Source organism: Mandrillus leucophaeus, unplaced genomic scaffold (genome assembly GCF_000951045.1).
Source record: "Mandrillus leucophaeus isolate KB7577 unplaced genomic scaffold, Mleu.le_1.0 Scaffold395, whole genome shotgun sequence".
In the NCBI taxonomy this organism is placed as follows: domain Eukaryota; kingdom Metazoa; phylum Chordata; class Mammalia; order Primates; family Cercopithecidae; genus Mandrillus; species Mandrillus leucophaeus.
Genome location: NW_012104198.1, coordinates 2,008,781 through 2,035,915, shown reverse-complemented (window position 1 = coordinate 2,035,915; position 27,135 = coordinate 2,008,781). Strand labels below are relative to the sequence as shown.

Below are 27,135 nucleotides of genomic sequence, written 5' to 3'. Positions count from 1 at the left end.
CCGGCCGACACCGACCCCGCCTACCGCTGCGCTGGGACCCTTGGTGAGTAACCAGCCCCGCCTGCGGAGGAAGGGAGGGGACAGGGTGGGGTGAAGGCCTGGAAACGCCGACGGGGCGTACCTGCGCGCGCACCCGCGACCTCTGACCCCGTGGCCTCAGCCCTGACCCCTTCCGACCTGACTACATCTTTTTTAAACCTCAACCCCTGTTGGCCTTGGCCTCAGTACCTTCCGTCAGAGCCCTGACCTAACCATATTCTGGCCTGGTATGATCCTCAACCCCTGTTTTGTTCCCCCTAAATCCAGTCCTGACCCTAGACCGCATTCAGTTCTGTCCTGGGGATCTTTGACCTGATCCTGATCTTTGCCCGACCCCGTCTCATCTCTGAAACATCTTGCCCTATCCTAATGCCCAACACTGACCCCGGTTTCTGTCCTGACGCTTGACTTGTCTGTTCCCTAAACTCTTATCCAGTCTCTGAACCTCTACCAGTCATGTCCTGTCCCCCTAACCCCAATCTGGTCTAGTTCTGTCCTGATTCCTGCCCTCTAACTTCTGTCCTTTCTCTGCACCCTATATGATATCCTCTCCTATATACTCGTGATCTGCATCCTGGCTCACCACCTTTAAATACCCCCGTCTCCTGCCTTGTCCCTGCCCCTGACTCTGTCCTGTTTTTCCCTCTTTTCTATCACCATACTCATTCCTATCCTCATTGTGTCCTGGTCTTTTCCTGTTCCTGACCTCCGTCCTGAACCTGCCCTTTTCCCTGTCCCCTCATTTGACCACTGGCTTAGCCTTTCCTAGTCATGTCTGCCCTGCTGTTTTGTCTCTTTCTTGTACTTTTTCTCTGACCCTTGTCCTGAACCCTACCTTATCCCATCCCCTGGCCAGTGTCCTGGCTCATTCCCCATCCTGCCTCTTGACCTCCATCCTGCAATAACTCTGGTTCTATCTTGTCCCCTACGCTCCTTCTTGTTCTGTCCCTTCCCATCCCAGCCCCAGGCTGTTCTCCCCCTTACCATGCCCCTCCACCCTGTTCAGATCTTCTTCTTTCCTAGTATACACTTGCCATCCCTTCTGAGCCCAGGACAGGGGTCCCATTATACTGTGCCCGGAACTTGAAGATTCTGCTGTTACCAGGACCTCTGAAGTACGTCCCAAATGCTTCTCTTAGCAAGAGCAAGCAGCCCTATGCACCCTGCGTGGCTGATGGGGGTTTTTGTGTGTGATCTCCCCTACCCCCACCCTAGTGATCTCACATAGAGCTTACATTTCTCTTCCTGCCCCAGGAGGGCATGCCACTGTTCTACGCTGCTGCCCTCTGCAAGTGTGAAAGAATACCCTAAATTATTCAGTGACTCTCTGGGAGTCTGAGAGGTCTGGGTCATGTTTCCAGCCTTGCTGTGTTGGGGACTGCCTCACGTTGTGGGGAAGAGTTGAGAAAATATGAAGAGATGGGGGATGCTGGGGTATGTATGAATCTTCTAGGCCATGTTACCCCTATTCCCTGGTCTTGATTCTGGGTGCATGATCCCTGTTTTCCTGGCCTGAAAGAGAAGAAGTCTATTCTAGGCCAAGGCTTCAGGACTTGGTATAGAGGAGGGATGGGGTCAAGGATTCATCCTCCTTCTCTCAGCAGTAAGCAATAAAAATCTTGGTGCTAAGTCCACCCCACCTCTGTGGGGCTTGTCTGTGGGAGAGAAGGCCAGGCAGTCACTGGATGTAAGAATCAGGCCTGTCCGGTAGTAACAGTAACAACAATAATGCAGGGTTCCCCTCATTGTCCGAATCTCCTTGATTCTGAGGATGATGGGGAGAACTTGGATGGCTAGAGGGTAATGTGTTACTCAATTAGGTTTCGTTCCTGCATTTCTCACAGAGACTAGTGAGTTTGAATAACAAGATGCCAGACCTATCTTATTTATCCTGAATATCTATCCAAACCTATTGATAACAACACAAGCATTCCTCACTGTCCCAATCTATTTGGTACCTGAATTCTGAGAGGGAGAGCGCCCGAAGTTCAGACAGTGAAACCTACCAAGTTATCTGAAGGTATTTTGTTTTCACATCTTACATAGTGAGTGGGGAAAATTGAGATAATGAAGAATAATGACTTTAACTCAAAAATATATCCAAATCTATGAACTTTCCTGAGCTCCAGGGACAAGAGTTGGGATAGTGAGGATATCCTGTTATGTAAAGGTTCCTGCATTTTGCCTGGAGAGTAACGAAAGTTCAAGAATGAGGGATACCAGTCATATCTCAAAAATGTTTCTAAATCCATTCAGTTCCTGCATTTGTATGGTGAGAGTTCAGACAGTTTCTCTGAATGTATTTGGTTCCTGCATTTTTTATGTTGAGAAAGGACAGGTTGAATCATGAGGGAAAACAGCTCTGTTTCAAATATGTCTCATTTGGTGAGCAGGAAGGGTACCGTGTCTAGTTAGCAAGTAGGATTTGGAAGCTGAGGGATACTAGTTCTGTCTCAAAAATGGATCTGAGGCTGGGGGCAGTGGCTCACGCCTGTAATCCCAGCACTTTGGGAGGCTGAGGCTGGTGGATCACAAGGTCAGGAGTTCAAGCCTAGCCTGGCCAAGATGGTGAAACCCCACCTCTACTAAAAATACAAAAATTAGCCGGGTGTGGTGGCAGGCTCCTGTAATCCCAGCTACACGCGAGGCTAAAGCAGGGAACTGCTTGAACCCGGGAGATGGAGGTTGCAGTGAGCCGAGATCATGCCATTACACTCCAGCCTGGGTGACAGGGCGAGACTCCGTCTCAAAAAAAAAAAAAATTGCGTTTGAATACATTTAGTCTCTGATTTTGGATAGCAAGAGTTCAGACAAGTTATCTGAGGAAAAACAACTGTTTCAAATGTATCAAGTGAGACTGAAGGACACTAGCTCTGTCTGGAAAAAATGTATCTGAATGTATCTACTTGATTCCTGACTTCCTGTGGGGAAGAATACTTGTAAGTGTGACAGCCAACATAAACAGAGCTCTTCCCAGGCACTGTTCTGCACAAGCTTTAAATGTATTAACTGATTTAATGCTCACAATAGCCTCGTGAGGTACATACTGTTATCATCATTCCCAATTGACAGAGAGGCACAGAGAGGTTAAGTGACTTGTTCAAGCAGTCACACAGCCAGTAAGTGGCAGAACTGGGTTGAATCCCAGACTCACCATTTACTAGTGATACCAGGGTCACGTGAGGCCCAGGACCGAGCTGGGATGGGGCTTAGAGGTTGGGTCGTCTTCGAGGCTGTTAAAAGTCATGGACCAGGGCAATGATGTGTGCTAGTGACTCTGCCCCATTTGTCTGCCTGGCCCAGGAGGTCCGGTTACCTGCTCTCCCCCAGTTACCCCCACAACAGCCCACCTCTGTGTGAGTGTATTAATTGTTGTTAGTAACAGTCGTTAATGACATGGTGTGTTTCCTTGCACTTTGAAATGCCTTTCAAAGTTACTTGGCCTCCATTGTCTCTGTAACCGCCTTTTACCCATTTTACAGATGAGGAGACCTAAGCTTTAAGACTCAATCTACATTGCCAGCCAGATTCTCATCCCTCTTGGCTCTGATTTTATTATTGTCCCGCTTCCCAACATCCTTGGTGGCCCACAAGAGGTGGGAGAGGCTGTGGCCGAGAGGACACTCCCCACAGACACTCAATGCCCACCTTACCACTGCCCGCCTCCACCAGCCCCAGGCAGTGAAGGGGGGAGGGCCATGAAAGGGGCCTTTGTGTTCCATGCTGAAAATCTCACACCCAGGAAGAAAGGTGGGCAGGGATAGCGGGAGGCCTTAATAGTGTGAGTCCGGGGCATTGCTGATTCAGAGTGAGCTCCTCTCTAGGCTTGGCCCATCTGCAGCTTTCCTCACTTCAGGCCATGGTGTGGGCTGCTGCAGGGGGCTGGGTGGGGCTTGGGCCCTGAGGTCACAGAGCAGATGGTCCTGAAGGGAGCAAAGGATGTGTGCTGTGTGCCGAGACTGGCCCAGAGCCCAGGTGGTGGTGGTGGTGGTGGTGGTGGTGGTGGTGGGCTGGGTGAGGGGAGGCAGGAACAGTACATCGTAGGGACTCAAAGCTCTCATTTCCTTCTCTGGCATGAAGCCTAACTCTCCGAAGAAGAGAGACCCAGCATGGATGTGAAGAAGCATGAGCCCCCTTCCCTACTTCTCTTCCCCACTAGCAGGAGTAGCCTCTGTCTGCCTCCCAGCCAGGACCCAGTCCCTGAAAATTCTGATTTCACCTGCTCTTCTGCCACTGTGATCTGAATTGGGCCTCTTCACCTTTCCAAGCCTCAGCTTCTGCATCTATACAATGGCTGTGAGGAGGCTGGGTCTGTGCCATCCTCCTACATTTGTAGGAACCAAGAAGGGTCAAAACCCATAAGTGTTTTGTAGGGCGTAAGTTGTACTTGATTTATTGAGATTATTTCTTCTGGAGCCACAGAAGGATCTTGAGACCTGGCCTCTCCTTAGAAAGGTTGACTTCCTCTGTTCCCAACTTGGGAAACTATTCCCCAGTGAGGGTGGGAATTGCCCCAAGGCCGCCTACCACTGCCTTGCCCTGGGAGGAAAGGGTAGGGGCCTCAGAATGTGATGCTTATTGCCAAGAGACAAAAACCCAGTTTACACCCGAAGCCTCCCATGTACTTTACACCTCTATGGCCCAGATCCAAGGTGTCCCTTGGGTGGGCAGCGTCTAATCCTCTGGGAATTTGGGCAGTAGGAGAGGCAGCTGCTACTCCCACCACTCTCAGCCCTTCTTCCCAGTTTTCTGCTAAGTGTACGGGGTGAGGAGGCACATGCCTCCATGCCTGGCCAGTTTTTTAAAATTTTTTTGTAGAGATGGGGGGGTCTCACCATGTTGCATAGTCTGGCCTTGAACTCTTGGCTTCAAGCGATCCTCCCAAAGTGCTGAGATTACAGGCACCAGCTACCCTGCCTGGCCCAGGCTGTCTTAGACATGCTGGGCACCCTGAGTGGACCTGGCCCTGAAACTGCCCCCAGGGGTGACCCTAGTCCTGGTGGCAGACAGGCAAGGGTTAAAAGGTGTGGGCCGGCCTAGTTCCTGGCCAGGTAGGCTGGGCCATTACCTAGTGGGAGGTGGCCAAGGCATCTGCCACTGCTGCTCACTGCCACTACCAGCCGGAGCCAGGGCCTGGTCGAGACAACTATTTTTGAGGTATCTGAGGCTACCCCACAGCACTCTCTGGCATTGGTGAGCACCTGGGAGCAGTGGGCCCAGGGTTCGAGGGGGATGAGGGCATTGGGGAGCTGGGGCAGTGTGTACTGAAGTTCCCTTCGGTAGAGAGCCAGGTCTGTGGAAGAGGCACACCAACAATGCAGGGCACGGTGGCGGGGGACGGGGGGGGCGGTGTGTGGGGGCAGTGAGAATGGAGGGCCTGAGGACAGGGGCAAAGCCCAAAACACCAATTTCCTTTCCTGGCACCGAGCTGATTCCTGGCCGGAAATGGATGAGGAGGAATCGGGGAAAAGAGAAGTATGAGTCCCCCCTTCTCCACCCTATCCCTGCTTCCTTTCCTCCCCCAGGAGTAGCCTCTGTCCTCCCCCAACCCAGGGCCCAGCTCCCCAAGAAAGACCAGACTGGGCTACTAAGAAACCATTACTCGGGCACCTGCCTGCCTACGCCTGATTTGTTCACTACAGTGGAGGAAGCGAGGGCTCTGGGGAGGGGAATGGCCCAGACATTGAGAGTTTGTATTTGCTCTAATAGTGGCAGGATGTGGAAATGCCCCCCCAAGTGTTGGGGTGCCACCCAGGTGAGGTATCTTGGTTGTAAACAGTCATTACAGCCAGGAATTTCTTTCTCAGCTGTGGTGTCAGAATGGCAGACCTGAAAAACCTGCCGGGCCCGCCTCTGGATGTGGGGGGGTGCCCTCTGCTGCTCTCCTGATGCAGCTCATCCCTGGGATAGGATGGGGGCCATGGGGTCACTGGTGCGGGGAGACCTGGGGTTGGTGTGGGGGTGTCCTGGGGAGGGGTTTGCTGGGATCCCTTTCTCACCATCTAGGTGGGGACGAGGCCCCAAGGCAAGTATGCAGAGGGCAGGTGAGCGGAGGCAGAGGCTTAGGAACTGGGTGTGGGGGTGTGGGGCGTTGACTGTGTCTAGCCTGCCCAGTGACCCCATGACTCATGCTCTAACTATGTCCCCCGAGGTCGGGCTGACAGGGAGGAGTTGGGGTTCCTGTGTGGACCCTGTCTGGACTTCTAGGACGCTCTGAGAAACTAGAGAAGAAAGGATTGGCTGGGTGCAGTGCCTCACGCCTGTAATCCCAGCACTTTGGGAGGCTGAGGTGGGTGGATCACCTGAGGTCAGGAGTTTGAGACCAGCCTGGCCAACATGGTGAAACCCCGTTTCTACTAAAAATACAAAATTAGCCAGGCATGGTGGCGTACACCTGTAATCCCAGCTACTCTGGAGGCTGAAGTGGGAGAATTGCTTGAACCTGGGAAGTGGAGGCTGCAGTGAGCCAAGATCTTGCCACTGCACTCCAGCCTAAGCAACAGAGCCAGAACCCGTCTCCAAAAAAAAAAAAAAAAAAGAGAGAATTGAAGCAGCCCAGCATGGGATTGGGACCAATGCTGGCAAGGGGAACCATGGACAGAGTTGGGTTCCTGTGGGGGTGGAGTTCCTTGGGCCTAAATGGGGGCTGGGAAAGTTGGAGCCCCAGTGAGCTGGGATGTCGAGGAACCCCTGCCATGCTGGGAAATGTCAGACCTTAGATGAGTGGGGATGTGAATGCCTCTGCCGGGGCCTGGGTTTGTCAAAAGGCTTTAGGGACTGATCCCCACCCCTGCTGTTGAAGGCAGGGCACCACTGCCTCAGGAGAGGGGTACATGCCCTATGAGTCAGGTAGGAGGACTGCAGAGAAACATGACACTTTATAATCAGCTTGACCTCACCCCACAATATACAGATGGGGAAGGGGCTTGAACCCATGCCTCCTTGGTTGGCTGGGTCTTCCTCACACCAGGCTAACATGTCATGACAAGCTACCGACTTCAAGGTAGGTGATAATGGGAACTCTGTGGCCCCATAAAGCCCTCTCAGTCACCTGCCACCTAGGTTAGGCCAGGTGGTGGGAGGTGATATGACTCGGCTGCCCTGCTGGGGACTGAGCATGATGTGGAAGGGAGGGAGCAAACTCCAGAGGAGGGGTGGCCAGCCAAGGCAGGCTCCATGGTCAGCCGAGCCATCGGGCAGAGAAGGAGGCAGGAGGCAGGTGGTTCGTTATTTGCAGCTGTGGACTTTGCTTCTCACAAATCCCAGCAGGAGGACTTCCCTACGCTAGGCTCAGGACAGGCTGTCATGGGGGGAGGAGTTGGAGGGACCCTGGGTCAAGTGAACATTCTCTTTGCTGCACTAGAGCTACAGAATGGAGTTGGGACAAGCACAGACCCACAGATCTGCGCTTGAACCCTGGCTCCACTGCCGCCTCATTCGTTTACTCCGTCTGTTACTCATTCAGCTGGCATCCATTCATTGAGCACTTCTGTGTACAGCCGTGTTCAGGGTGCTGGTGATGCTGATGAAAATGGGACAGATAATGTTTCCTGTCCTCGTCGATGTTCCAGGAGGCACAATCTCTTGTTGGACAACCGTTTATGAGAGGATATAACTGTGGAAGTGATATTTAAGCTCTAGAATGATAAGTGTGATGCAGGGGCTGGGGTGGTGAGAGGTTGAAGAAAGCACTTCAGGCAGCAGCCACAGCCTGGGCAAAGACCCTGAGGCCTGAGGGACCAGGGAGCTTATGAGGAAGTTGGTGGAGTTAGAGCGGTTCTCATGAGTGAGAGTGTAGGACCAGAGGGGTGGGCCTGGGTTATGTCTGTGGCTGTGGGCCAGTTATTTCACCTCTGTGCCTGCCTATCCTCATTTCTAAAATGGGAATACGAATCTTTCCGGGTGGCTCTGAAGATTTAGTGTGGCATCATAGGTAACTGTTGCAGGCACCCAGGTGTTGACTGCATGTCCATTGTTGTTATAGTTGGTTGAATCTGTCCCATTAATTCTCCTTCCCCAGGCAAGACTCGTGGCTGTGACCCATGGGCCTCTGAGGAGGCATTGTAAGTCCGCCCAGCTCCCCACTTGCTGTGCTCCCACTCAATGCGAAGGGAACCAGGGCCAAGGTACCAGGGCCAAGTGGGTCCAGACATCCACACGGATTCTGAAAGGGCAGGTCAAGCAGGCACGTGGGGCCCAGGTTACCCCTTATTCCCCGCTGCGGCATGGGAAGCTGGGAAGGGCTGGGGGTTGGGGTATCATGGGACGTGCTTCCTTAATGGCTTCTGTGTGTCACTGCCAGACTTTGTCCAGCTGTCAGCCACGGCCTCTCTACAGCACCAAGATGGAAGTCAAAGGTCAGCTGATCAGCTCTCCTACCTTCAATGCCCCAGGTCGGTGGCTCCTTCCCCTCCTGCTGCCCTCTCCCCTGCTCTAAATCACCACCTGCTTGCTTGGGAAGAGTCAGTCCCTTGCTCCACAGCTGCTCCAGAATGCCCTGGCTGTCCCACTGATCTTTGCTCCCTCTGTGTCCAGCTGCCCTGTTCGGAGAGGCTGCCCCCCAGGTGAAGTCAGAGCGTCTGCGGGGGCTGCTTGACCGGCAGCGGACCCTGCAGGAGGCCCTGAACCTGAAACTTCAGGAGCTCCGCAAAGTGTGTCTCCAGGAGGCGGTGAGGGCCTGGCCCTAGGGTTATCAGGCAGGGAGGTTGGGAGGAGGTGAGAAGCTGGGGGCCCTAGGTAGACAGACTTGGGTGGCAATTCCTCAATCACTTGTCTTGGCTGTAGATTCCCTGTCACCCACTTTCTCCTCAAAGCTCAGCTTAGATATGTTAGAATGAATGAAATATGAGACTGGGTGCTGTGGCTCACGCCTGTAATCCCAGCACTTTGGGAGGCTGAGGCAGGTGGATCACCTGAGGTCAGGAGTTCGAGACCAGCCTGACCAATATGGAGAAACCCTGTGTCTACTAAAAATGCAAAATTAGTGTGGGCACAGTGGCTCACGCCTGTAATCCCAGCACTTTGGGAGGCCAAGGCGGGCAGATTACGAAGTCAGGAGATTGAGACCATCTTGGCTAACACGGTGAAACCCCGTCTCTACTAAAAATTCAAAAAATTAGCTGGGTGTGGTAGTGGGCACCTGTAGTCCCAGCTACTTGGGGGGCTGAGGCAGGAGAATGGCTTGAACCTGGGAGGTGGAGCTTGCAGTGAGCTGAGATCACGCCACTGCACTCCAGCCTGGGCGACAGAGCAAGACTGTCTCAAAAAAAAAAAGCAAAATTATCTGGGCGTAGTGGCTCACGCCTGTGATCCCAGCTACTTGGGAGGCACTGAGGCAGGAGAATTGCTTAAACCCGGGAGGTGGAGGTTGTGATGAGCCGAGATTGCACCATTGCACTCCAGCCAGCCTGGGCAACAAGAGTGAAACTCCACCTCAAAAAAAAAAAAAAAAAAAAAGAAAAAAGAAATATGGTAATACAGGCCCACTGTTGACTATTTCAAATCCAACAAACTTCAGAAAACAGGTTCTGTCCAAAATTTGGCAGCACAGTCTGACCTGAACTGGCACAGGGTGATCTGTAGTTTCAGTTTACCCCTCTTACTGTGAATGCCCACAGTGTGCCAGAAATAATACTATAGCTCAGACCATGCAGCCACAGCCCCTGAAGGGAGTTATGTAATACTTAGGATCTCAATAGTGTCCCCTTTATAAAAACAAAACAATTCTGGATTCCAAAGCAGGTTTCCCTGCCTCCCATGCCCACCACCCCAGGGGTTTGGGCCACTGAAGTTTGGGCACACCTGCCTGGTGGAGATACTGGGAGGGGAGTATCATGCGTGGGTGCTGAGCCGGGCCAGGCTCCTGGTAGGACTTCTGTGGCTTCTGGGATCATTAATGCTTCACCCCATCCTTCCAACTAACCCTTGGTAGTCTCTGACCCCTGCCTCCCACCAGGAGCTGACTGGCCAGCTGCCCCCTGAGTGCCCACTAGAGCCTGGTGAACGGCCCCAGTTGGTCCGCCGGCGGCCCCCCACAGCCCGTGCCTACCCTCCACCGCACCCCAACCAAGCACACCACTCCTTGTGCCCTGCTGAGGTGAGCAGATGGGTGTGGAGAGCAAGAGGGTGGGGAGAGGGGACAGGTACAGAGGAGTAGCCAGGAGGAAGGTGTGGGGAGGGGGCTTGTGGCCAGGTGAGGGAGCTTGTGGCCAGGTGAGGGAAAGGCTAAACTGAGAAGGAAAAGGGCTTCTGGAGGTAGGTTCCTGCAATGAGGGAGGATGCTGGTCCCTAACTGTCAGGACAGGCCTCCCACCCTCAGGAAGATGAATCGACCCAGCCCTTCACCGAGAGGCCCTGACCCGCCCCCTCCCCCAGGTGAATAAGCTCCACCTGTAGGTGAATAGGCCTGAATAGGCTGCAGGAAGTACAGGCCAGCCTCTAGTGGGTTTGGCCCCGCCAGGTCCCTGTTCCTGGCCATTTCCAACATTTGGGTGGGCCCGACAGGAGCTGGCTCTTGAGGCCCTGGAGCGTGAGGTGTCAGTGCAGCAGCAGATCGCGGCAGCTGCCCGTCGCCTGGCCCTGGCCCCTGATCTGAGCACCGAGCAGCGCCGTCGCCGTCGCCAGGTCCAGGCAGACGCACTGAGGAGGCTGCACGAGCTAGAGGAGCAGCTCGGGGATGTCCGGGCCCGCCTTGGCCTCCCAGTGCTCCCGCTGCCCCAGCCACTGCCACTGTCCACGGGGTCAGTGATCACCGCCCAGGGAGTCTGCCTGGGCATGCGCCTCACTCAGCTCAGCCAAGGTGAGCATCCCCTGGTGAGGGTGGGAGAGTGGACACTGGCAAATGAACGTGGTAGGGCTGGGATGGCTGAGTGGCCAGTGAAAACCGGGAGGTAGGCACAACTCAAGTGGCCAAACCCGTGAGAAGAGTTGTGACAAACTGGCTTACCAGAAAGGACAAACTGTGGGAGACTGATGAATATCTGCCGGGACAGTCAGGAACCAAGCTGGGGTGGTCTTGGGCTCTGGTAAAAGCAGATTCTTGGGAAGGGAACAGGATGAGGCGGAAACTGGCCAGAAGGTGGCCCAAGTAGAGGTGCCCACCCAGTGGTGTAAGGGGGCGGCACCCAGGCCTGGGAGTGAGAGGCCCACTTCTCCCCCTCTCACCTATAGAGGACGTAGTTCTGCACTCAGAGAGCAGCTCCCTCTCAGAGTCTGGGGCCAGCCATGACAACGGTGAGGACTCCTGTCCCCCAAACCTGCCCCCGACTCCTATGTCCCCTCAGCCCATCCCCTTTATTCATCCGACCACATCCTGCATGATCAGCCCATCCTTTGATGCCCAGCCCCTCCTGTGCTGCTTCAGCTTCTCCTTAGACATGCTCTATCTTCCTGTAGGTCCCCCATCTTCTTAGCCTCACCCCACCCCAACCCCCAGCCCCACAGCCCCAGAACCTACTCGTCAGCCTTAGCTCCTCCTCAGTCTGCTTAACCTGTCCCAGCACTTTGCCCCTCCCCATGGCCTTGCCCACGAGCCTGTCCTGCCCCCTCTGGGCCCCCCTCATTGAATTCTATCCCACTTGCTCTCTTCCACTCAGAGGAGCCCCATGGCTGTTTCTCTCTGGCCGAGCGCCCCTCACCACCCAAGGCTTGGGACCAGCTGCGGGCAGTATCCGGGGGGAGCCCTGAGCGGCGAACCCCATGGAAACCACCCCCATCAGATCTTTACGGGGATCTGAAGAGCCGACGGAACTCTGTGGCCAGCCCCACCAGGTGAGAATGAGCCCCTCCTCCCCTCCGCAGGAGCTGGGAATGGGATAGTAAGCCTGGGCTGGCAGAGGGTCTGCTGGTGGGTACAGCCTCTAACCTAGGCCTGCCTGTCTCTGTCTAGCCCCACACGCTCGCTGCCCAGGAGTGCCTCCAGTTTTGAGGGGCGAAGTGTGCCTGCCACCCCAGTCCTCACCCGGGGCGCTGGCCCCCAGCTCTGCAAGTAAGGGGAATCTGAGGGTGGCCTGGAGGATCAGAGGGGAGGGAACCATTAGTTCTCACTGGAAGCTTGAGGACGGCATTATCAAAAGGTGTGGGATCGCTGGGCGCGGTGGCTCATGCTTGTAATCCCAGCACTTTGGGAGGCCGAGGTGGGCGGGTTACTTGAGGTCAGGGGTTCAAGACCAGCCTGACCAACATGGTGAAACCCCATCTCTACTAAAAATACAAAAATTAGCTGGGTATGGTGGGGCATATCTGTAATCTCAGCTACTTGGGAGGCTGAGGCAGGAGAATCGCTTGAACCTGGGAGGCAGAGGTTGCAGTGAGCTGAGATCAAGATTGTGCCATTGCACTCCAGCCTGGGCGAAAAGAGCAAAACTCCGTCTCAAAACATAAAAACAAAAGATGTGGGACATGGGAGGCTGGGAGTTAAAAATGAGCAGGCATCTCGGTGGATAATGGGGTAGGGATATGGGGCAGAAGCATCAAAGTTTTGAGTATGGGCTTTTCTGTGCATTTTGGACAAGCCATTCTCTTTTTCTGAATCAGTCTCCTCATTTGTGAAATGGAAATGATAGTATCTGCCTTTGAAAAATATGGACATAATAAGTTCTGGTTAACATATACTGAGTGCCTGCCACCTGCTAGGAATTAGTGGCACCAACTCATTCAATCATAATGAGATCCCTGTGAGGTGGGTGCTATTGTTATTCCCATTTTATAGATGAGGCAAATGAGGCACAGAAAGGTTAAGTAACTTGTTAGTAAACTGAAGTCCTGGAGTTTGAGCCCAGGCAAGTTTTACTCTCGAGTCCATGCTTTTAACCATTGTCCTCTTCTGCTTCTTAAACAGAGTGCCTACTTTCCCCAGGCTCTGAACAAAACCAAGTCCCCGCCCTTATGGGGCTTGCATTCTGTGAATGGTGGCTGTTGGGATGGTAGCTTTGGGTGGTTCATACATATGGTTGGATAGAGAATTCAGGCAGGGTTTTACGTGTGGGCCCTAAGGCCTAGGACTCAATCCTGGAGGCCGTGGGAGCCGTGAGAAGGGCCTTAGCATGGGGAGGGGTCAGCTGGATTAGGAAGAGCCCCCTGCCCGGCACCTACTCTGCTAGCCTTTCCTCTGAGTCCCTACACAGATTTACACCTCTCTTGGAGCTAACAGTGCCAGGCCTCCCCCACGCATTTCTACCCCCGACCCCCTAGCCTAGGACAGAACCTCAGCCGCCCTTCACATGTCACTACCTGCCACCTTTATACACACAGCTTCCAACCCTGGGCCCATTTGGAGATGTGAAAGTGAAGGCTCAGAAAGGGGTGGGGTAGGGAGGGCACTGCACGCCTTCTGCCTGATTTTTCTTACCCTATTCCCATGACCCTCGCCTCTCACTTCAGACCTGAAGGCCTTCATTCTCGTCAGTGGTCCGGCAGCCAGGACTCCCAGATGGGCTTCCCCCGGGCGGACCCTGCCTCCGATCGCGCCTCCCTCTTCGTAGCTCGCACCCGCCGCAGCAATAGCTCTGAGGCCCTGCTGGTGGACCGGGCTGCTGGTGGGGGAGCTGGCTCCCCGCCCACCCCTCTGGCTCCCTCTGCCTCTGGCCCCCCAGTCTGCAAGAGCAGTGAGGTGCTGTATGAGCGCCCCCAACCAACCTCTGCCTTCTCCTCCCGCACAGCAGGCCCCCCAGACCCTCCCCGGGCCGCCCGGCCTAGCTCAGCTGCCCCTGCCTCCCGAGGTGCCCCCCGGCTCCCACCTGTGTGTGGGGACTTCCTCTTGGACTATTCCTTGGACCGGGGTCTGCCCCGCAGTGGTGGTGGAGCAGGCTGGGGGGAGCTGCTGCCTGCCGCTGAGGTCCCAGGACCCCTCTCCCGCCGGGATGGGCTCCTCACCATGCTCCCCGGCCCACCACCTGTGTATGCAACTGACAGCAACAGCCCCCTCCTCCGCACCAAGGACCCCCACACCCGTGCCACCCGCACCAAGCCCTGTGGCCTGCCCCCAGAGGTTGCCGAGGGTCCTGAGGTGCATCCAAACCCTCTGCTGTGGATGCCCCCACCCACCCGTATCCCCTCGGCTGGTGAACGCAGTGGCCACAAGAACCTGGCTCTGGAGGGGCTGCGGGACTGGTACATCCGGAACTCGGGACTGGCCGCGGGGCCCCAGCGCCGGCCTGTGCTCCCTTCCGTGGGCCCGCCACACCCACCCTTCCTCCATGCCCGCTGCTATGAGGTGGGCCAGGCGCTGTACGGGGCCCCCAGCCAAGCGCCACTCCCACACTCGAGGAGTTTCACGGCGCCCCCTGTCTCTGGCAGGTATGGGGGGTGCTTTTACTGATGGGTAGGGGTCTCTTAAGGCAGATGGCGAAGATATCCAGGCCAGGGAGTGGCTAGTCATGATAGCTAATGAATTGGACCATGAGGAAACTAGCTGCCGTGATGGCACAGGGTCACTACTGCACATGACCTGCATTAGTCCATGGGGTCCTGGTGGAGGGGATCTTGGGCACTGGTAGCAGCAATTCTTTATCAAGTTATAGGCTGAAGATGAGCCTTGAAGCCAGGGTGCTGGGAGGAAGGGACATCTCATGCCCCTTGCCGTTTTCTTCCTTGTTTCTCCATGCCCTGGAGCCTGAAAGTGCTGTCCTGTGCCTGCCTCCACCTCTTTAACGAGCCTCTTTTCCTTTCTTTTTATGTGTCTTGTCTGTCTTTTCCTCTTCTTGTCTTCCCCGCCCTGTCCTCCGGATTCCTGCTACCCCTTCTAAAGATACTACGCGGACTTCCTGTATCCCCCGGAGCTGAGCGCTCGTTTAAGTGACCTGACGCTAGAGGGGGAGCAGTCCTCCAGTTCTGACACCCAGACCCCGGGGACACTGGTCTGACCCCTTCTGATATGTCCCTTGTTGGCTTGGGCACGATTCCAATCTGGGGAGCACATAGCTGACCTCGCTGGGCCCTGGGGTGTGGTTGCTCTGTCCTGAGTGCAGTGCGCCAACCTAATCTTCCAAGGCCCCTGGCTCCCTGTAGGCCCAGGAAGGTGTCTGACACCCTGCTTCTTCTCTCACACTGTGCTGGGGACTGGGGGCCCTCAGCCAGCTTAAAAGAGAGAGGATAATGTCATGGGGACCCCAAGCCCCTTCATCCATTTATGTTTACAGTTGTGACTTAGGTATTCACTGTCTTCCTCCAACACTAGACGTTTTATAAAAGGGAAACTTGATCTCATCTGGTTGGGTTCATTCCTGTTCCCATGCCCAACCGGGTTCCATTCAGTAACCCCCTCCATAAAATGGACCATATCGGGTCTCAGGGCCATTTAGGGCAGCCAGGAGACTCTGGTGTGAACAGAAATCCCTGCCACGCATCGCCAGGGCAGTTGTTGGGGCATTGGGCTCTCTGCCCACGCTTGGAAGGACTGCAGTCTGGGTGGGATGCCTGAAGGAGTCCAACCCTGTCTGTGCCCATGGCCTCTGCCCTGACCACCCCCAGTCAGGAGGCCCCACAGGAGGGGCAAAGGGCAGAGCCATCAGGTGTGCCGTGTCCTGGGATCCTATGGGGGTTGAACCTGGCATCTACCAGACCTGGCACCGGTAGATGCCAGTAAAATCCTCAGGTGAGGTCTGGCTACAGGCTGCGGGCCACGGGCCACTCACCACTCACACCTTCCTTGGCTTTCCTTCCATCCACCCCCCCGCTTTTTTTTTCTTTTCCTCGAGACGGAGTCTTGCTCTGTCGCCAGGCTGGAGTGCAGTGGCACAATCTCAGCTCGCTGCAACCTCCGCCTCCTGGGTTCTCCTGCCTCACCCTCCTGAGTAGCTGGGATTACAGGCACACGCCACCACACCCAGCTAATTTTTGTATTCTTAGTAGAGACAAAGTTTCACCATATTGGCCAGGTTGGTCTTGAACTCTTGACCTCATGATCTGCCCACCTTGGCCTCCCAAAGCACTGGGATTACAGCCGTGAACCACTGCACCCAGCCCCCATCCACCACTTTTTAAGCAAACCCACACAAATTGTGTTTTCTATGATACCTGTCTGTGACTTTCGGAGCTGGGGGTTCCCCTACCCCCTTTTCCTGGTGTTAAACTTTTCTTTTTATACCAGTGGATCTGGGCCCAAGACATTATCCACACTGGAAGGGGATTTGTATAATAAATGTGTAAACTGAACCCATGTGTTGCTGCTGCTCTATCTGCCTCACCTTGAGGGCCCACACCTCTAGTCAAGACCAGATAATATATTTTTTACAGGAAAAAAACATACCTTGGGAATAGCCTGTGATAGTGTCATGTTTTGACTTTACTTGCTTTGTGATGTGGGGCAACTTCTTTGCTTGTCTGCACTCAGATTTCTAGCCAACCTCAAACAATAACTCTTGGTAATATAAATGATGATAACAAAGACTCTGTCCTTAACCTCCCTATGCATTGTTTTTAATTTTTTTTTTTTTTTTGAGACAATGTCTCACAGTGTTGCCCAGGCTGAAATGTAGTGGCGCAATAACGGCTCACTGCAGCCTTGACCTCCCGGACTCAATCTTCCCACCTCAGCTGCCTGAATAGCTGAAACTACAGTTGTGCACCACACCATACCCACTAATTAAAAAAAAAAAGTAGGCTGGGCGCGGTGGCTCACGCCTGTAATCCTAGCACTTTGGGAGGCCAAGGCGGGCAGATCACGAGGTCAGGAGATTGAGATCATCCTGGCTAACACAGTGAAACCTCGTCTCTACTAAAAATACAAAAAATCAGCTGGGCGTGGTGGCACATGCCCATAATCCCAGCTACTCGGGAGGTTGAGGCAGGAGAATCACTTGAAGCCAGGAGGCAGAGATTGCAGTGAGCCGAGATCACGCCACTGCACTCCAGCCAGGGTGACAGAGCAAGACTCTGTCTCAAAAAAAAAAAAAAAAAAATTGTAGAGATGGGGTCTCATTATGTTGCCCAGGTTAGTCTCGGACTCCTCGGCTTGAGCAGTCTTCCTGCCTCAGCCTCCCAAAGTGCTACCATGCCCAGCTTTTTGAGACAGGTTCTCACTGTTGCCCAGGTTGGAGTGCAGTGGCACAATCAGCTCACTGCAGCCTCTACCTCTTAGGCTCCAGCCATCCTCCTGCCACAGCCTCCCAAGTAGCTGGGACTACAAAAGCACACCACCATGCCCAGCTAAATTTTAATTTTTTTGTAGAGAGTCTTGCTATATTGCCCAGGCTGGTCTCAAACTCCTAGCCTCAAGTGATCCTCTAGTCTCAGCCTCCCAAAGTGTTGGAATTACAGGCATGAGCCACCACACCTGTCCTTCCCTGTGCTTTAATGCTGATCCAGAGGTAAGTTTCAAGGAAGGGCCTCAGAGATCACCTCTTCAGCCTGCATATTCAGGAAAAGTCTAGCAGAATTGAAAAGTAGAAGGCTACTTCTGTCCTTTGAAATGTATAAGAACTTTACCCAGGAGGCTCAAATTGGCGTGAGAGATGCAACAGGCTTTATTGTTGCAGCAACACTAACATATATGCCCCATTCCCTGCTGAGGCCTGTCCCCACCTCACCCCTTGGTCGTCAATGGTGTGGAACATTGGGGTGAGGGGCAAAATCCCTAAGCAGAGCTGGAGGGAGGCAAGTGGGACTGGTGAGGGTCGGGATCACCTGGGACCAGGGGTCCAACAGTCAGGATACCCAACTCCATCCACACAGGGGCATGGAACACTTGGGTTTTGAGTTCAAGATTTGGCAATGTCTTGACCTGGGTTGGAAGGTAGGGTAGGGTCTGGAAAAGCTTTGGTCCAGGATTCAAGATTTGAGAGTGCTTTGCCTCAGGCCCCAGTTTGGGGCTGAGCATGGAGAAGGGTGGATGGGAGTGTCTCTGGGTTCACAATTTGAAATTGGCCATGGATGCTGTGGCCTGAAGCCCCAGTGTTGGGGCTGGATGTAGGTGGCTCTTGGTTCTAGGTTCAGGGCTGGGGAAGACTCTTGTCCCTAGGTTATGGGGGCTGGGTGTGAGGGATATCTTAGTTTGGGGCTGGCGTGGGGGTAGGGTGGTCATAGATGTCCTGTTTTGTTTGGGCAGGGGGCTCTAGGCTCCTGTTTTAAGTGCTGGGAAAGGGCTCTGGGTCCCAATTATGGGCTGGGGGTGGGGTGGTATTCTCCAGGTCCTGAGTACAGATCCTAGGGGCCTAGGATCCAGCCTCTTGCTCTTGTCCCAGCGCCTCTAGTAGCAGGCCCATTGGCGTCCGCTTGAGACCAATGCTCTCGATCTTGTTCTCAATCTTGTTCTTAAGGTTGCGCAGGCGCAACGAGGCGTGCACCAGGATCACTGTGGGCGGCACCGAGAGGGGTGGTCAGTGGAATAGACCTCAGCCTGCAGCCAACCGGGGCCCACCGAAGGGAACTGGCGCGCAGGCAGGCCAATCGAGTGGTGAGCGGCCAGGACGCCTCAGATACTGAAAGCGTGGCCGAGTAATTGGCTTGGCAACGTGGGCACGGCCAGGGAAGGCGCCCGGTAACGGGGACGTGGCCAGTGGAAGGCACTTAACACCAGGAGTGAGATGGGAAAGGCGATAATAAAAGGGGTGTTCCCAGAAGGGGGAACGAAGTCCGGGAAGGCGCTTTTAGCGGGGGCGTGGTCAGGCCCTCGGGTTTCCCAGCCCCCTCTCAACCCGGGGACCGGGACAGGGCTGGCCTGGTGCCTTAAGCATGTTCTGGCCGCTTTCCTGGCTATCTCGGGGTAGTGGAGACTCACGAAGCACCGGCCCGGCGATGCTGAGCAGGAAGGTGCAAGCGCCGCCCACGACCCAGAGAACCAGGAGGCCGACGGCAAGCACTGCGGCCAGGCAGGCAGCAGGGTGGCTGCGGCGGCAGCGGCGCACAGCTGCGCGGGTCTCAGCTGCCCACACCAGCATGCCGAGGGCCACCGCCACTACCAGCGCGCTCAAAAGCGTGTGCAGCGGACGCACGTACCTGCGGGTACAAGGGAACTAAGCTAGCCGGCCGGGCGGAGAGACGGCCTCCGGGACCACCACCCACCCTGGGCCCCAAGAGCCAGGGTATCCCGTCTCCGGACACTCCAGCTCGGCACATCCTCCCACCAGCCCTGTCTCCAGCAGGCCTATCTGCCAGGGCTCCCGACTCACCCCCGTAGACCCCTCCTTTCCTCCCTGTCAATTCCACTGTCCTGTCTTCCTCAAGTCCCCACTTCAGGCCCTCCCATCCAGCTAGAGAAGACTCCCCACACCCCCGGGCTCCCAACACTTCTCTGGACTTTCCTTCCGACTCTACCCACACAGGGCCCCTCATCAGCCTGCCCGCAAGCTCCCTCTTTAACCCCAGCCCCTGCAAATCCCTCTTCCAGGCCTGTCTCCACACATTACCCTCTCCCCAGGCCTAGGGTCCTTATAGGAGCCCCCTCCAGGCTTCCTCCCCTCCCAATGCCCCCTCCAGGCTCCCATTTCCCTATAGATTCCTCCCTCCATCATTGCTAGAACCTCTTCTAGGTTGTCAGCCCCACTCTGAACTTCTAGCACTGCTCAAGTCCCTCCTCCAGATTCTCCATCCCTCTCTGGTCTCACGCTTTCCAACCATGGATCGTCCTCCTGGGCCCAAGTTCCCCAACAGGTACCTGCCCCTGGCGCCTTCCAGTCATAGCTAGGCTCCCCTCCAAGACCGGATCCCCAATAAGTACACCTTCCAAACCCTCCAACTTTACCGTCTATTTCCCGGTCTCTGCCCTAAGTACTCCAGGGTCGGCCTCAATCTGGCCCCATCATTCACATTACCCCCCCCACCACATCCCTCAAGTACTCTCACGTCCCCCTTTCGGGCCCTCCTTTTTTTCCGGTTCACCTTCCAGCCCACTTTCCCCTTCCGTCCCACACTTGTCTCCATCTTCCCCAGATCTTCCCTCTAGACCCCCATCCCCCGCAGGCCCTCCTCATCAGCCAGGCTCCATCTCCCTGAGGCCCTCCTTATAACCAGGCTCCACCTCCTTCAAGGTCTCCCTTCCAAGCCCCTCAGGCCGTCCATCTCTACTGACTTCGCCCTTCCCGGCCTTGCATCCCCACTCAGGTTCCCTGTCCTGGTCCTCAAAGACCTGTGGGTCTACCCCCCACGCTCTGCAGACGTCCCCGGCCAACCGGCGCCTCTCTCCCTCACCCGGCAAGAGCGAGGCCGATGCCGAAGCAGAGAAGGTAGTTGGTTTGGTAGTAGAGGAGGTTGTTGATGACGCGGTGGCACCATCGCTGCGGGTCGCATGGATCCGGAGCCGCCAGACGCGCCGACCCCAGAACAAAGTCGTCCAGGGCGCGTAGCGGTGGCAGCCGTACCTCCGACATCCTGCCGGTTAATGTGGCTGGACCAGCCAGGAGGGGGCCGGACTACAACAACCGTTACGCCCCTCGCCACCGCGGGGCACACCGGGAAATGGAGTCTGGGCTGGGCAGCTATTTTCCTAACCTCCTAGGTGGATTGCGCAGGGGCGGCGATGCACGTGACCGGAAAAGCAACTAATACGCCGCTCAGAAAAGCAGCAAAGGCTGCCGGGAAATCAAGCCTTGGCCGCCGGGCTAGACGCTCCCAACCCTTAAAACTGCTATCCACCCCCGCGCGGGGCGCCGCAGGGGCTGTTCCGGGCGGTGCCAGCGGCTCAAGCACAAAGTAGCTAGACAGATAAGAAAGGAGGGACTGTCACAAGGATCTGAGTTGGATTCCACCTCCTGTCAGCGTCCAAAAGGGTCACATTTCTCCAGGAAACTCCATGCCCCGCTCCTGAGGTCAAGCCGTAAATGCCATTAAGGGCCTTTTATTCGTATTCATCACATCGGAAATCATCTCTTACTAGGAAGCTTTTAAAAAATCTCCAGGTTGGATTAGGGCACTCCCTCTGGGTCCCTGGCAATTTCCTCCAAGTTAGGGATCCCAAGGGGTCGCTGCCTTCCTGGGTCTCTGGCCTAGCCCTTGGGGCACACAGTCATCAAGAAGTGCTGGGGGGAATTGAGCTCTTTATTTAGACATAGCTCTGCTGAGTAGAAAGTGGGCACCGGCCCCATTAATGCTTGCTGGCTGGTGGCTTCCAAGCACGCCCCACTGCCAAGACTCAGCTCTGCAGTCTGCCACTGCAGGTCCCTAGCACAGCCCCCAGGGTCCTTAAAAGTCATCATCATCACAGATGTCAAGGTACACGTCGAAAGCCTCTCTGTTGCAGTTTCCATCAGGAGTGAAGACATATTTGTGGAAGGTCCCATCTACGCAGATGGCTGGGGGAGGGGGAGTGGTAAAAGGTCAGAGGCTGCCACAGCCACAGGTTCCAATCCTCTCAGGTATCTCAGGACCTAGGGTCTGCCTCCAGGCCTTTGCCCAGTGCTGTCCCCCTTACTGAAGATGAAGCTGAGCCTCACGTGGCCCTAAAATTCTTTCAGGTCCAACCTACAGGCCTCTGCCCCATGCAGTACCCCCAACCAAGGGGCTGTTACCACTCACCAATGACAGAGTTGACGTTCTTGGAAGTATTGCGACCGAAGGCGCAGATGCAAGCTGATTCAGCAGGCACAGTGAAGCTCGCCAGGCTCCACTGAGAGTCCACGTACTGCCCAATCATAGGCCCCACCTTGCCCACGCGAGCCAGCCTGCAGGCAGCACTGGCTAAGCCCAGGTATGGTAAACGGGCAGGGGGACAGGGAGGGACACGGTAGGGTGGGGAGGGGGTACTCACGCGGAGCGGCGGTTGAGGCGAGTATCCTTGAGAGCAAAGATATGGACGGTGCCCTTATCACTGGAAGCGCAGAGGAAGGAGGAGTCGTGACTGAAGTTAATGCTAGAAGACAGATCAGCAGTGATGCCCACATGTCATGTGGTATGGGGTCACCAGCCCACCATGCATACCCTGTGCTCACCAGTAGAGAGTGGCAGGGTCAGTGCCTCGGCGCAGCTCCACCAGTTTCTCCTTGGATTGTGTGTCAAAGAGGCGGATAAGGGTACCCTTCTGGGAGGCTGAGGCCACCACAGTGCCTGGCTGGTTTAGAGACACACAGGCTATGTCACTCTGATGTGCATTGATGGTGAATGGAGCAGACGAGGTGCCAGGCTTTGTGCTCGCCAGGTCCTGGGGTAGGAGGGAGGAGTCTGAGGTTGAGGTGGTATGGAGGGAAGGGGCCAAGAGTCCACAAGGAAAGCCAGTCCACCAACCTTCCCACCCTTGTCCACTGGACGGCTCACCACAAGTTGCAGACTCCCACACTTGTGTCCCGGGAACACTAACAGTTGCTTCTCCAGGCTGGGGCAGAGGTCACAGAGCCCTAGGGTGTGAAGATGAGGGTGGGTGGGCGGCTGAAGAGGAGGCAGCATCTCAGAATGGACAGAGCTGGATGAGGACCAGACTTCAACCCTTCATGATAAGCTTAACCCAAAGAACCCTGAGGGGGCTCACCTCAGCTGCATGCCCTGCCAGCTAGGCAGATTCCATTCCTTGCTCTGCAGCTGTGGAATCTAGTAAGCTGCTATAACAGCCCCAGGAGGCTCAGGGATCCCTGACACACCCACCCATGTCCTCATGAGGTGTTTCTGCTCTGTCACTGGGGCACCCAGGGGTGGGGCAGGGCCAGAGGTGGGGAGAACTGGCTGAGGGCTGGAAAGATGGAGAGGCTGTGAGTGTGAGCATCTCCCTGCCTCTTTCCCCATTTCTCTGTGTGTGTGTGCCCCTTCCTTTCTTTCCTCATCTCTGCCCCTCTGTCCCATCCACTGTTTCATGTCCTTACACCTGTGTATCTGAGCCCTCTCACCCTTGGGGTTGTCCCGGGTATCAAACTCAAACAGCTTTCGGGGATTGTCAGGGAAGGAGTACACATAGATGCGGTTCTTCAGCACGATCACGATCCTGTGGGTATCACACAACACAGGATGGCCGTGAGGGGGCGGCGGGATGCCCAGGGAGGACTATCCCTCTCACTTGCTGTGGGGACTTCCTACCTCCCACCCCAGTCCTCCTCAGGCTCACTTGTCATGGCGCATGCGCACAGAAAGCACTGGCTTGGTGAAGGTGAACTCCAGCACCAGCTTCTCCTTGGAGTCCTTGCCCTCCCGGGCATCGTCCCAGATCAGCACTGCTGGGCAGGTGGGTGGGTTGTCGGGGCCAAGGTTTAGGGTAAGGGGCAGCCCTGGTGACACAGGATCCACCCCTGCTTCCCAGGGACCTCAACCTACTTACTTAGCCTTTCAATAAACACCCAGTGAGATCCTCGCACAGTACGAGCACTTGTGGACATGATCCCTGAGAGGAGTGTTCTAGACTATTACACTCATCTACAGATGAGGAAACTGAGGTTCAAAGTGGTTGAGTGCTGGCCAAGGACCTCAAAGCCCATCAGCAACCAAACAGGGACTCACACTCAGACCTGTAACTTCCCCTGGGTAACTATTTCTGCCTCCAGGGTCCTAGTCCATGCACCCTGGAGATTTCTGTGAGGAATCCTAGGGCTCTGTGACTCACCTAGGGTGACTCCTGCCCTGTCCAGAGGGGATCAGCAAGAAAAATCCTTAAAGCAAGATGGCACTTGAGGCTCAAGCCAAGTGGGTATTGGGAAGACGGCTCCAAGATTTTAAAACCTATTGCTTGTGTGACCTTGGATGAGTCAACTTAACTGCACTGGGCCTCAGTTTCCTCATTGGTAAAAATGGGGATAACGATCCTTCCTACCCCATAGAGTTACTGTGAGGATTAAATGAGTTAATATATGTAAAGTGCTTAGGGCAGTCCCAGGCTCACAGTAAGTGCTCTAGGGCATGGCACACAGGAGGCACTCAATCAGCATTTTAAAAATGAAAACAAAGCACCAAGCTTCTCAAGCTATAAGATCCATGACTTCCAAGCTGTAGGCCTCCTCACTGTGTGACTCTGAAGTACTCTGACATCTTCATCTGCCAGTACCTTGGGGTGCCTGTGGGAGGCCAGGAATCCGAGAAATCTGGGCCAAAGGGCAGGATGAGGGCACTTACCTGAGATCTCTGAGAACTTAGGGCTACTACCACCGCCCACCAAGGCCAGAAGGTTGGAGCGGTGCAGCATCTCCACCAAGCCCATGCTGCCCACTTGCTCGTGGTCTGGACAGGGACCAGGGTGTCAGTGGAGGTAGGAACCAATGCCCAGCCCAGCTCTTCTGCCCATTGCCCCTGCCCTGCCAACAGCTCACCCAGATGCCCCTTCTCCATCAAGGGCTCCACGTTGTAGATGCGCACACCTGTCTCCATGGCGCAACAAAAGCAGCCTGGGGGATGGAAGGAATCCAGACTGCCTTAAAGAATGCCCAGGTAGGAAGCTGGGGGCCCATGGCCCACTTCTGACCCCTCTTTCCCTTGCTCCCTCCCACAAGGGTACAGGCCCAAGCCTCTCTCACTTTGGTCTTGGTTGAAACGCAGGCTGGTCACTCCTCGAAGTGGCTGTTGAGTCATGGTCCAGGATTGTTCCCCTGGATACAAATGGGATAAAGATGAGAAGAGTCCTGGAGTCTCCCCTCCAAGTTCTGCCTCACCTGATTTCCTCCTCCTCCCACTCTGCTAACTACTGACTCTGGACTGACTGCAAAAAAGATAAAAACAGGCTGGGTGTGGTGGCTCATGCCTGTAATCCCAGCACTTTGGGAGGCCGAGGTGGGTGGATCACCTGAGGTCAGGAGTTAGATCAGCCTGGCCAACATGGTGAAATCCCGTCTCTAGTAAAAATAAAAAATTACCCAGGTGTAGTGGGGCACACCTATAATCCCAGCTACTCAGGAGGCTGAGGCAGGAGAATCACTTGAACCCAGGAGGCAGAGGTTGCAGTGAGCCGAAATCGAGTTATTGCATTCCAGCCTGGGTGACAGAGTGAGACTCCGTCTGGGGGGAAAAAAAAGAAGATAAAAACAGAGAGAGTCTCAGGGTCTCTGCTCTAAGCTCCCAAGATCCCAAACAGCATGGCCAGGAACCCTCCCTCTTTCAGGTTTGGCAAGCTCCAGGCCCACACTGACGTGGACCCCACACCTCCTTTTTACATGCTGGTCCTCACTGACTTGTCAGGAAGTAATGTGATAGGGGGTGCCCCTGTGATATCTTCCCCACCCCCAGCCAATCTTGATCCCAATGCCAGACATGGCCTGGAACCACTCCCAACCCATTTCTCATCTTCACACCTGACCTAGCACCAGACTCTGTCAATAAATAGACAAAAGTGGGCTAGGAGATCCACTTGTACCTCCCTGACTTGGCCCTGAGACTGCTATGCTTGGTCTGCCATCCCCAGGAACTCCTCTGCTCCTACCCTTCTAACTCTACCCCAACCTATTCGACCACCCCAGAGTCCTCTCTCACCTTTCCCCCTCACCAGCTTCCCCAAACCCCTTCAGGATGCCTACCTTGGGATGACCCCTTCTCATGCCTTGGTAACTACCCATCAGGGCCAGCCTAGACACTTCCCTAGATTGGCTTATGCCCTGGGGACTCTACCCTAGGATTCCCCCTAGCACTCTAAATTTTCCACCCCAGGACATCATCTTCCTTGTGTTCTGCTGTCCTTGACTACAACATAACCTGGCCTGGACCCAACCCCAGGAACCCCACCCATCCTCCTAAGATTCCCTTCTAGACCCCTATCCAAGACCCTGCCTCAGGGCACCCTTACCCTCTAAGACGCTTGCCCAAAACAAACCACCCAAAACTCCTACCTAGGAGAACCTCAACCCCTAAGATGCCTGCACAGTCCCCTACTAAGATTACTGCCATAGAGCCCCCCAACTTCCCTTCAAACCCTCAACTCCCCAAGACCTCTGGCCAGACACGCTCCCTCCCCATCCTCCAAGAGCCCAAATCTTAATCAGTTACACCCTCCACTGGAATGCCTCATGCTCTTTCTTTGGACAGCTCTGCCTTAGAGTTATTCTCTGGACAGCTCCAACTTTCAAGACCCCTTTTTTGCACCTCCATTCCAAATGCCCGCACCACCCCAAACTGTGTCCGGGATGCCTCGCCCCTCTCCCAAGACCAGCCGCATGCTCCTTCCAACGCCAGCACCCACTCAAGACCTCTGCCTTAGACCCCTACTCGAAAGACTCCCAGCCTCCCCCAGACCCCAACCAACCCTGGGATCGTGCTCCAGCTTCCTGCCGCCTTCACCGGCCTGACCTCCGCGTGTCCCTGACCCGGGCCCCAGCTGTCGGTGCCGCCCGCGGCCCGGTTTTCTGACCTCCCGGGCCTTGGAGCCCGGCTCGGGTGTTTACATCGGGCCCTACTTCCGGGGGAGGGAGCCTGTCGCAGGAAATGACTCACCCCAGCTGGAAAAAGGCGGCCACCGCCTTCCTCGCCCAGTTCCCGGGTCTTCGGAGCATCGCGAGTGACAGCGGGGTCCTCCGGGGAGGGCGTGGGGAGCGGAGGAAGGTCGGCTGCGGGACCGGAGGCGAAGGGTGTTCCTCAAGGCCGAGACTGTCTGAGGGAACCGGGAAGGGTGGGGAGAGAGAGCGTGCCTTGCCCCCAGCAGAGCGAAACCGGCCGAGCCCTCAGTCCCTCGGTCACCCACGATGGGGGAGTAAACCTTCCCTGCGAACAAGATGTGGACCTCCGCGGCGACCGAGAGTATCCGCCCCCGTTCGCAACACACAGTCCTCCCAAGCTTCCAAAGGGGCGGTGCCGGGGGCTACAGGCGGCTGCGGACCTGGAGACCTCGAAAGTGGTGAAACCTTGGCTCCGGGAAGCCAAGGAACAGATTTCGCTTTCTTTCTCCCCACCCCCTGCCCCGGCCCCCGCCAGCTCCGAGTTTTGTCTTTTGTGTTTTGTTTAGTTTTGTTTTCTGAGACAGACTCGGGTTCTCGGCTCATTGCAACCTCCGCCTCCCGGGTTCAAACGGTTATCCTGCCTCAGCCTCCGGAGTAGCTGGGATTGCAGGCATGCGCCACCACGCCCAGCTAATTTTTGTATTTTTAGTAGAGACGGGGTTTCACCGTATTGGTCAGGCTGGTCTCGAACTCCTGACCTCAGGTGATCCACCCGCCTCGGCCTCCCAAAGTGCTGGGATTACAGGCTTGAGCCACCACGCCCGGACTCTGCTTTTATTTTTACAAAATACAAAATAGTTTTTTGATGGTAAAAGGTATTAATACTTTGGGTTAA

General features: G+C 55.3%; 3 protein-coding genes across 10 annotated transcripts in view; 1 reads left to right on the top strand and 2 right to left on the bottom strand.

Annotated features, from left to right (window-relative positions):
- The first annotated feature begins 6 nt into the window (after positions 1-6).
- CCDC120 (coiled-coil domain containing 120) lies at positions 7-15,544 on the top strand. 5 transcript variants are annotated; one of them, XM_011991378.1, is made up of 11 exons: positions 5,139-5,232; positions 8,060-8,211; positions 8,342-8,432; positions 8,575-8,708; positions 9,995-10,135; positions 10,543-10,837; positions 11,209-11,271; positions 11,634-11,808; positions 11,927-12,025; positions 13,420-14,334; positions 14,786-15,544. In XM_011991378.1, the coding sequence occupies exons 2-11, from the start codon at positions 8,143-8,145 to the stop codon at positions 14,898-14,900; spliced, it is 2,097 nt and encodes a 698-aa protein (XP_011846768.1). In that variant the 5' UTR covers positions 5,139-5,232; positions 8,060-8,142; the 3' UTR covers positions 14,901-15,544. The 5 variants fall into 5 exon arrangements, with proteins under 5 accessions (XP_011846772.1, XP_011846771.1, XP_011846768.1 ...); XM_011991380.1 differs by having other exon boundaries at positions 5,152-5,232; positions 8,060-8,224; positions 8,342-8,396; XM_011991379.1 differs by having other exon boundaries at positions 5,164-5,196; positions 8,060-8,224; positions 8,342-8,396.
- Positions 15,545-17,477: 1,933 nt separating this feature from the next.
- PRAF2 (PRA1 domain family, member 2) lies at positions 17,478-20,426 on the bottom strand. The gene is made up of 3 exons (XM_011991377.1): positions 20,164-20,426; positions 18,755-18,972; positions 17,478-18,328 (listed from the first exon to the last, which is right to left on the bottom strand). Exons 1-3 carry the CDS (start codon positions 20,340-20,342, stop codon positions 18,189-18,191), a joined length of 537 nt encoding a protein of 178 aa, XP_011846767.1. The 5' UTR covers positions 20,343-20,426; the 3' UTR covers positions 17,478-18,188.
- A 367-nt stretch (positions 20,427-20,793) lies between these two features.
- Positions 20,794-27,135, bottom strand: part of WDR45 (WD repeat domain 45) — a 35,856-nt gene continuing 29,514 nt past the window's right edge. Inside the window, exons 1-11 of one of the 4 annotated variants that reach the window (XM_011991375.1) lie at positions 26,111-26,275; positions 24,396-24,467; positions 24,192-24,266; positions 23,998-24,102; positions 23,000-23,105; positions 22,785-22,879; positions 22,222-22,301; positions 21,900-22,108; positions 21,719-21,820; positions 21,487-21,632; positions 20,794-21,263 (exon numbers count right to left, since the gene is read on the bottom strand). In XM_011991375.1, coding sequence (XP_011846765.1) covers positions 21,154-21,263; positions 21,487-21,632; positions 21,719-21,820; positions 21,900-22,108; positions 22,222-22,301; positions 22,785-22,879; positions 23,000-23,105; positions 23,998-24,102; positions 24,192-24,266; positions 24,396-24,450 — 1,083 coding nt within the window. In that variant the 5' untranslated portion in view covers positions 24,451-24,467; positions 26,111-26,275 and the 3' untranslated portion in view covers positions 20,794-21,153. Of the gene's footprint in view, positions 21,264-21,486; positions 21,633-21,718; positions 21,821-21,899; positions 22,109-22,221; positions 22,302-22,784; positions 22,880-22,999; positions 23,109-23,997; positions 24,103-24,191; positions 24,267-24,395; positions 24,468-26,110; positions 26,276-27,135 lie in introns of those variants that run through there. The other 3 variants (XM_011991373.1, XM_011991374.1, XM_011991376.1) reach the window with 3 other exon arrangements.

Bases quoted from the DNA above. Each gene is read 5' to 3' on its own strand.
- CCDC120 (XM_011991378.1), top strand. From the start codon at position 8,143: ATGCGAAGGGAACCAGGGCCAAGGTACCAGGGCCAAGTGGGTCCAGAC. The intron at 8,709-9,994 runs GTGAGGGCCTGG...GCCTCCCACCAG, and splicing joins AAGTGTGTCTCCAGGAGGCG to GAGCTGACTGGCCAGCTGCC. The intron at 11,809-11,926 runs GTGAGAATGAGC...GTCTCTGTCTAG, and splicing joins TCTGTGGCCAGCCCCACCAG to CCCCACACGCTCGCTGCCCA.
- PRAF2 (XM_011991377.1), bottom strand. From the start codon at position 20,342: ATGTCGGAGGTACGGCTGCCACCGCTACGCGCCCTGGACGACTTTGTT. The intron at 18,973-20,163 runs GTGAGGGAGAGA...TTGTACCCGCAG, and splicing joins ATCGGCCTCGCTCTTGCCGG to GTACGTGCGTCCGCTGCACA. The intron at 18,329-18,754 runs GTGAGTCTCCAC...TGCCGCCCACAG, and splicing joins CATCGCCGGGCCGGTGCTTC to TGATCCTGGTGCACGCCTCG.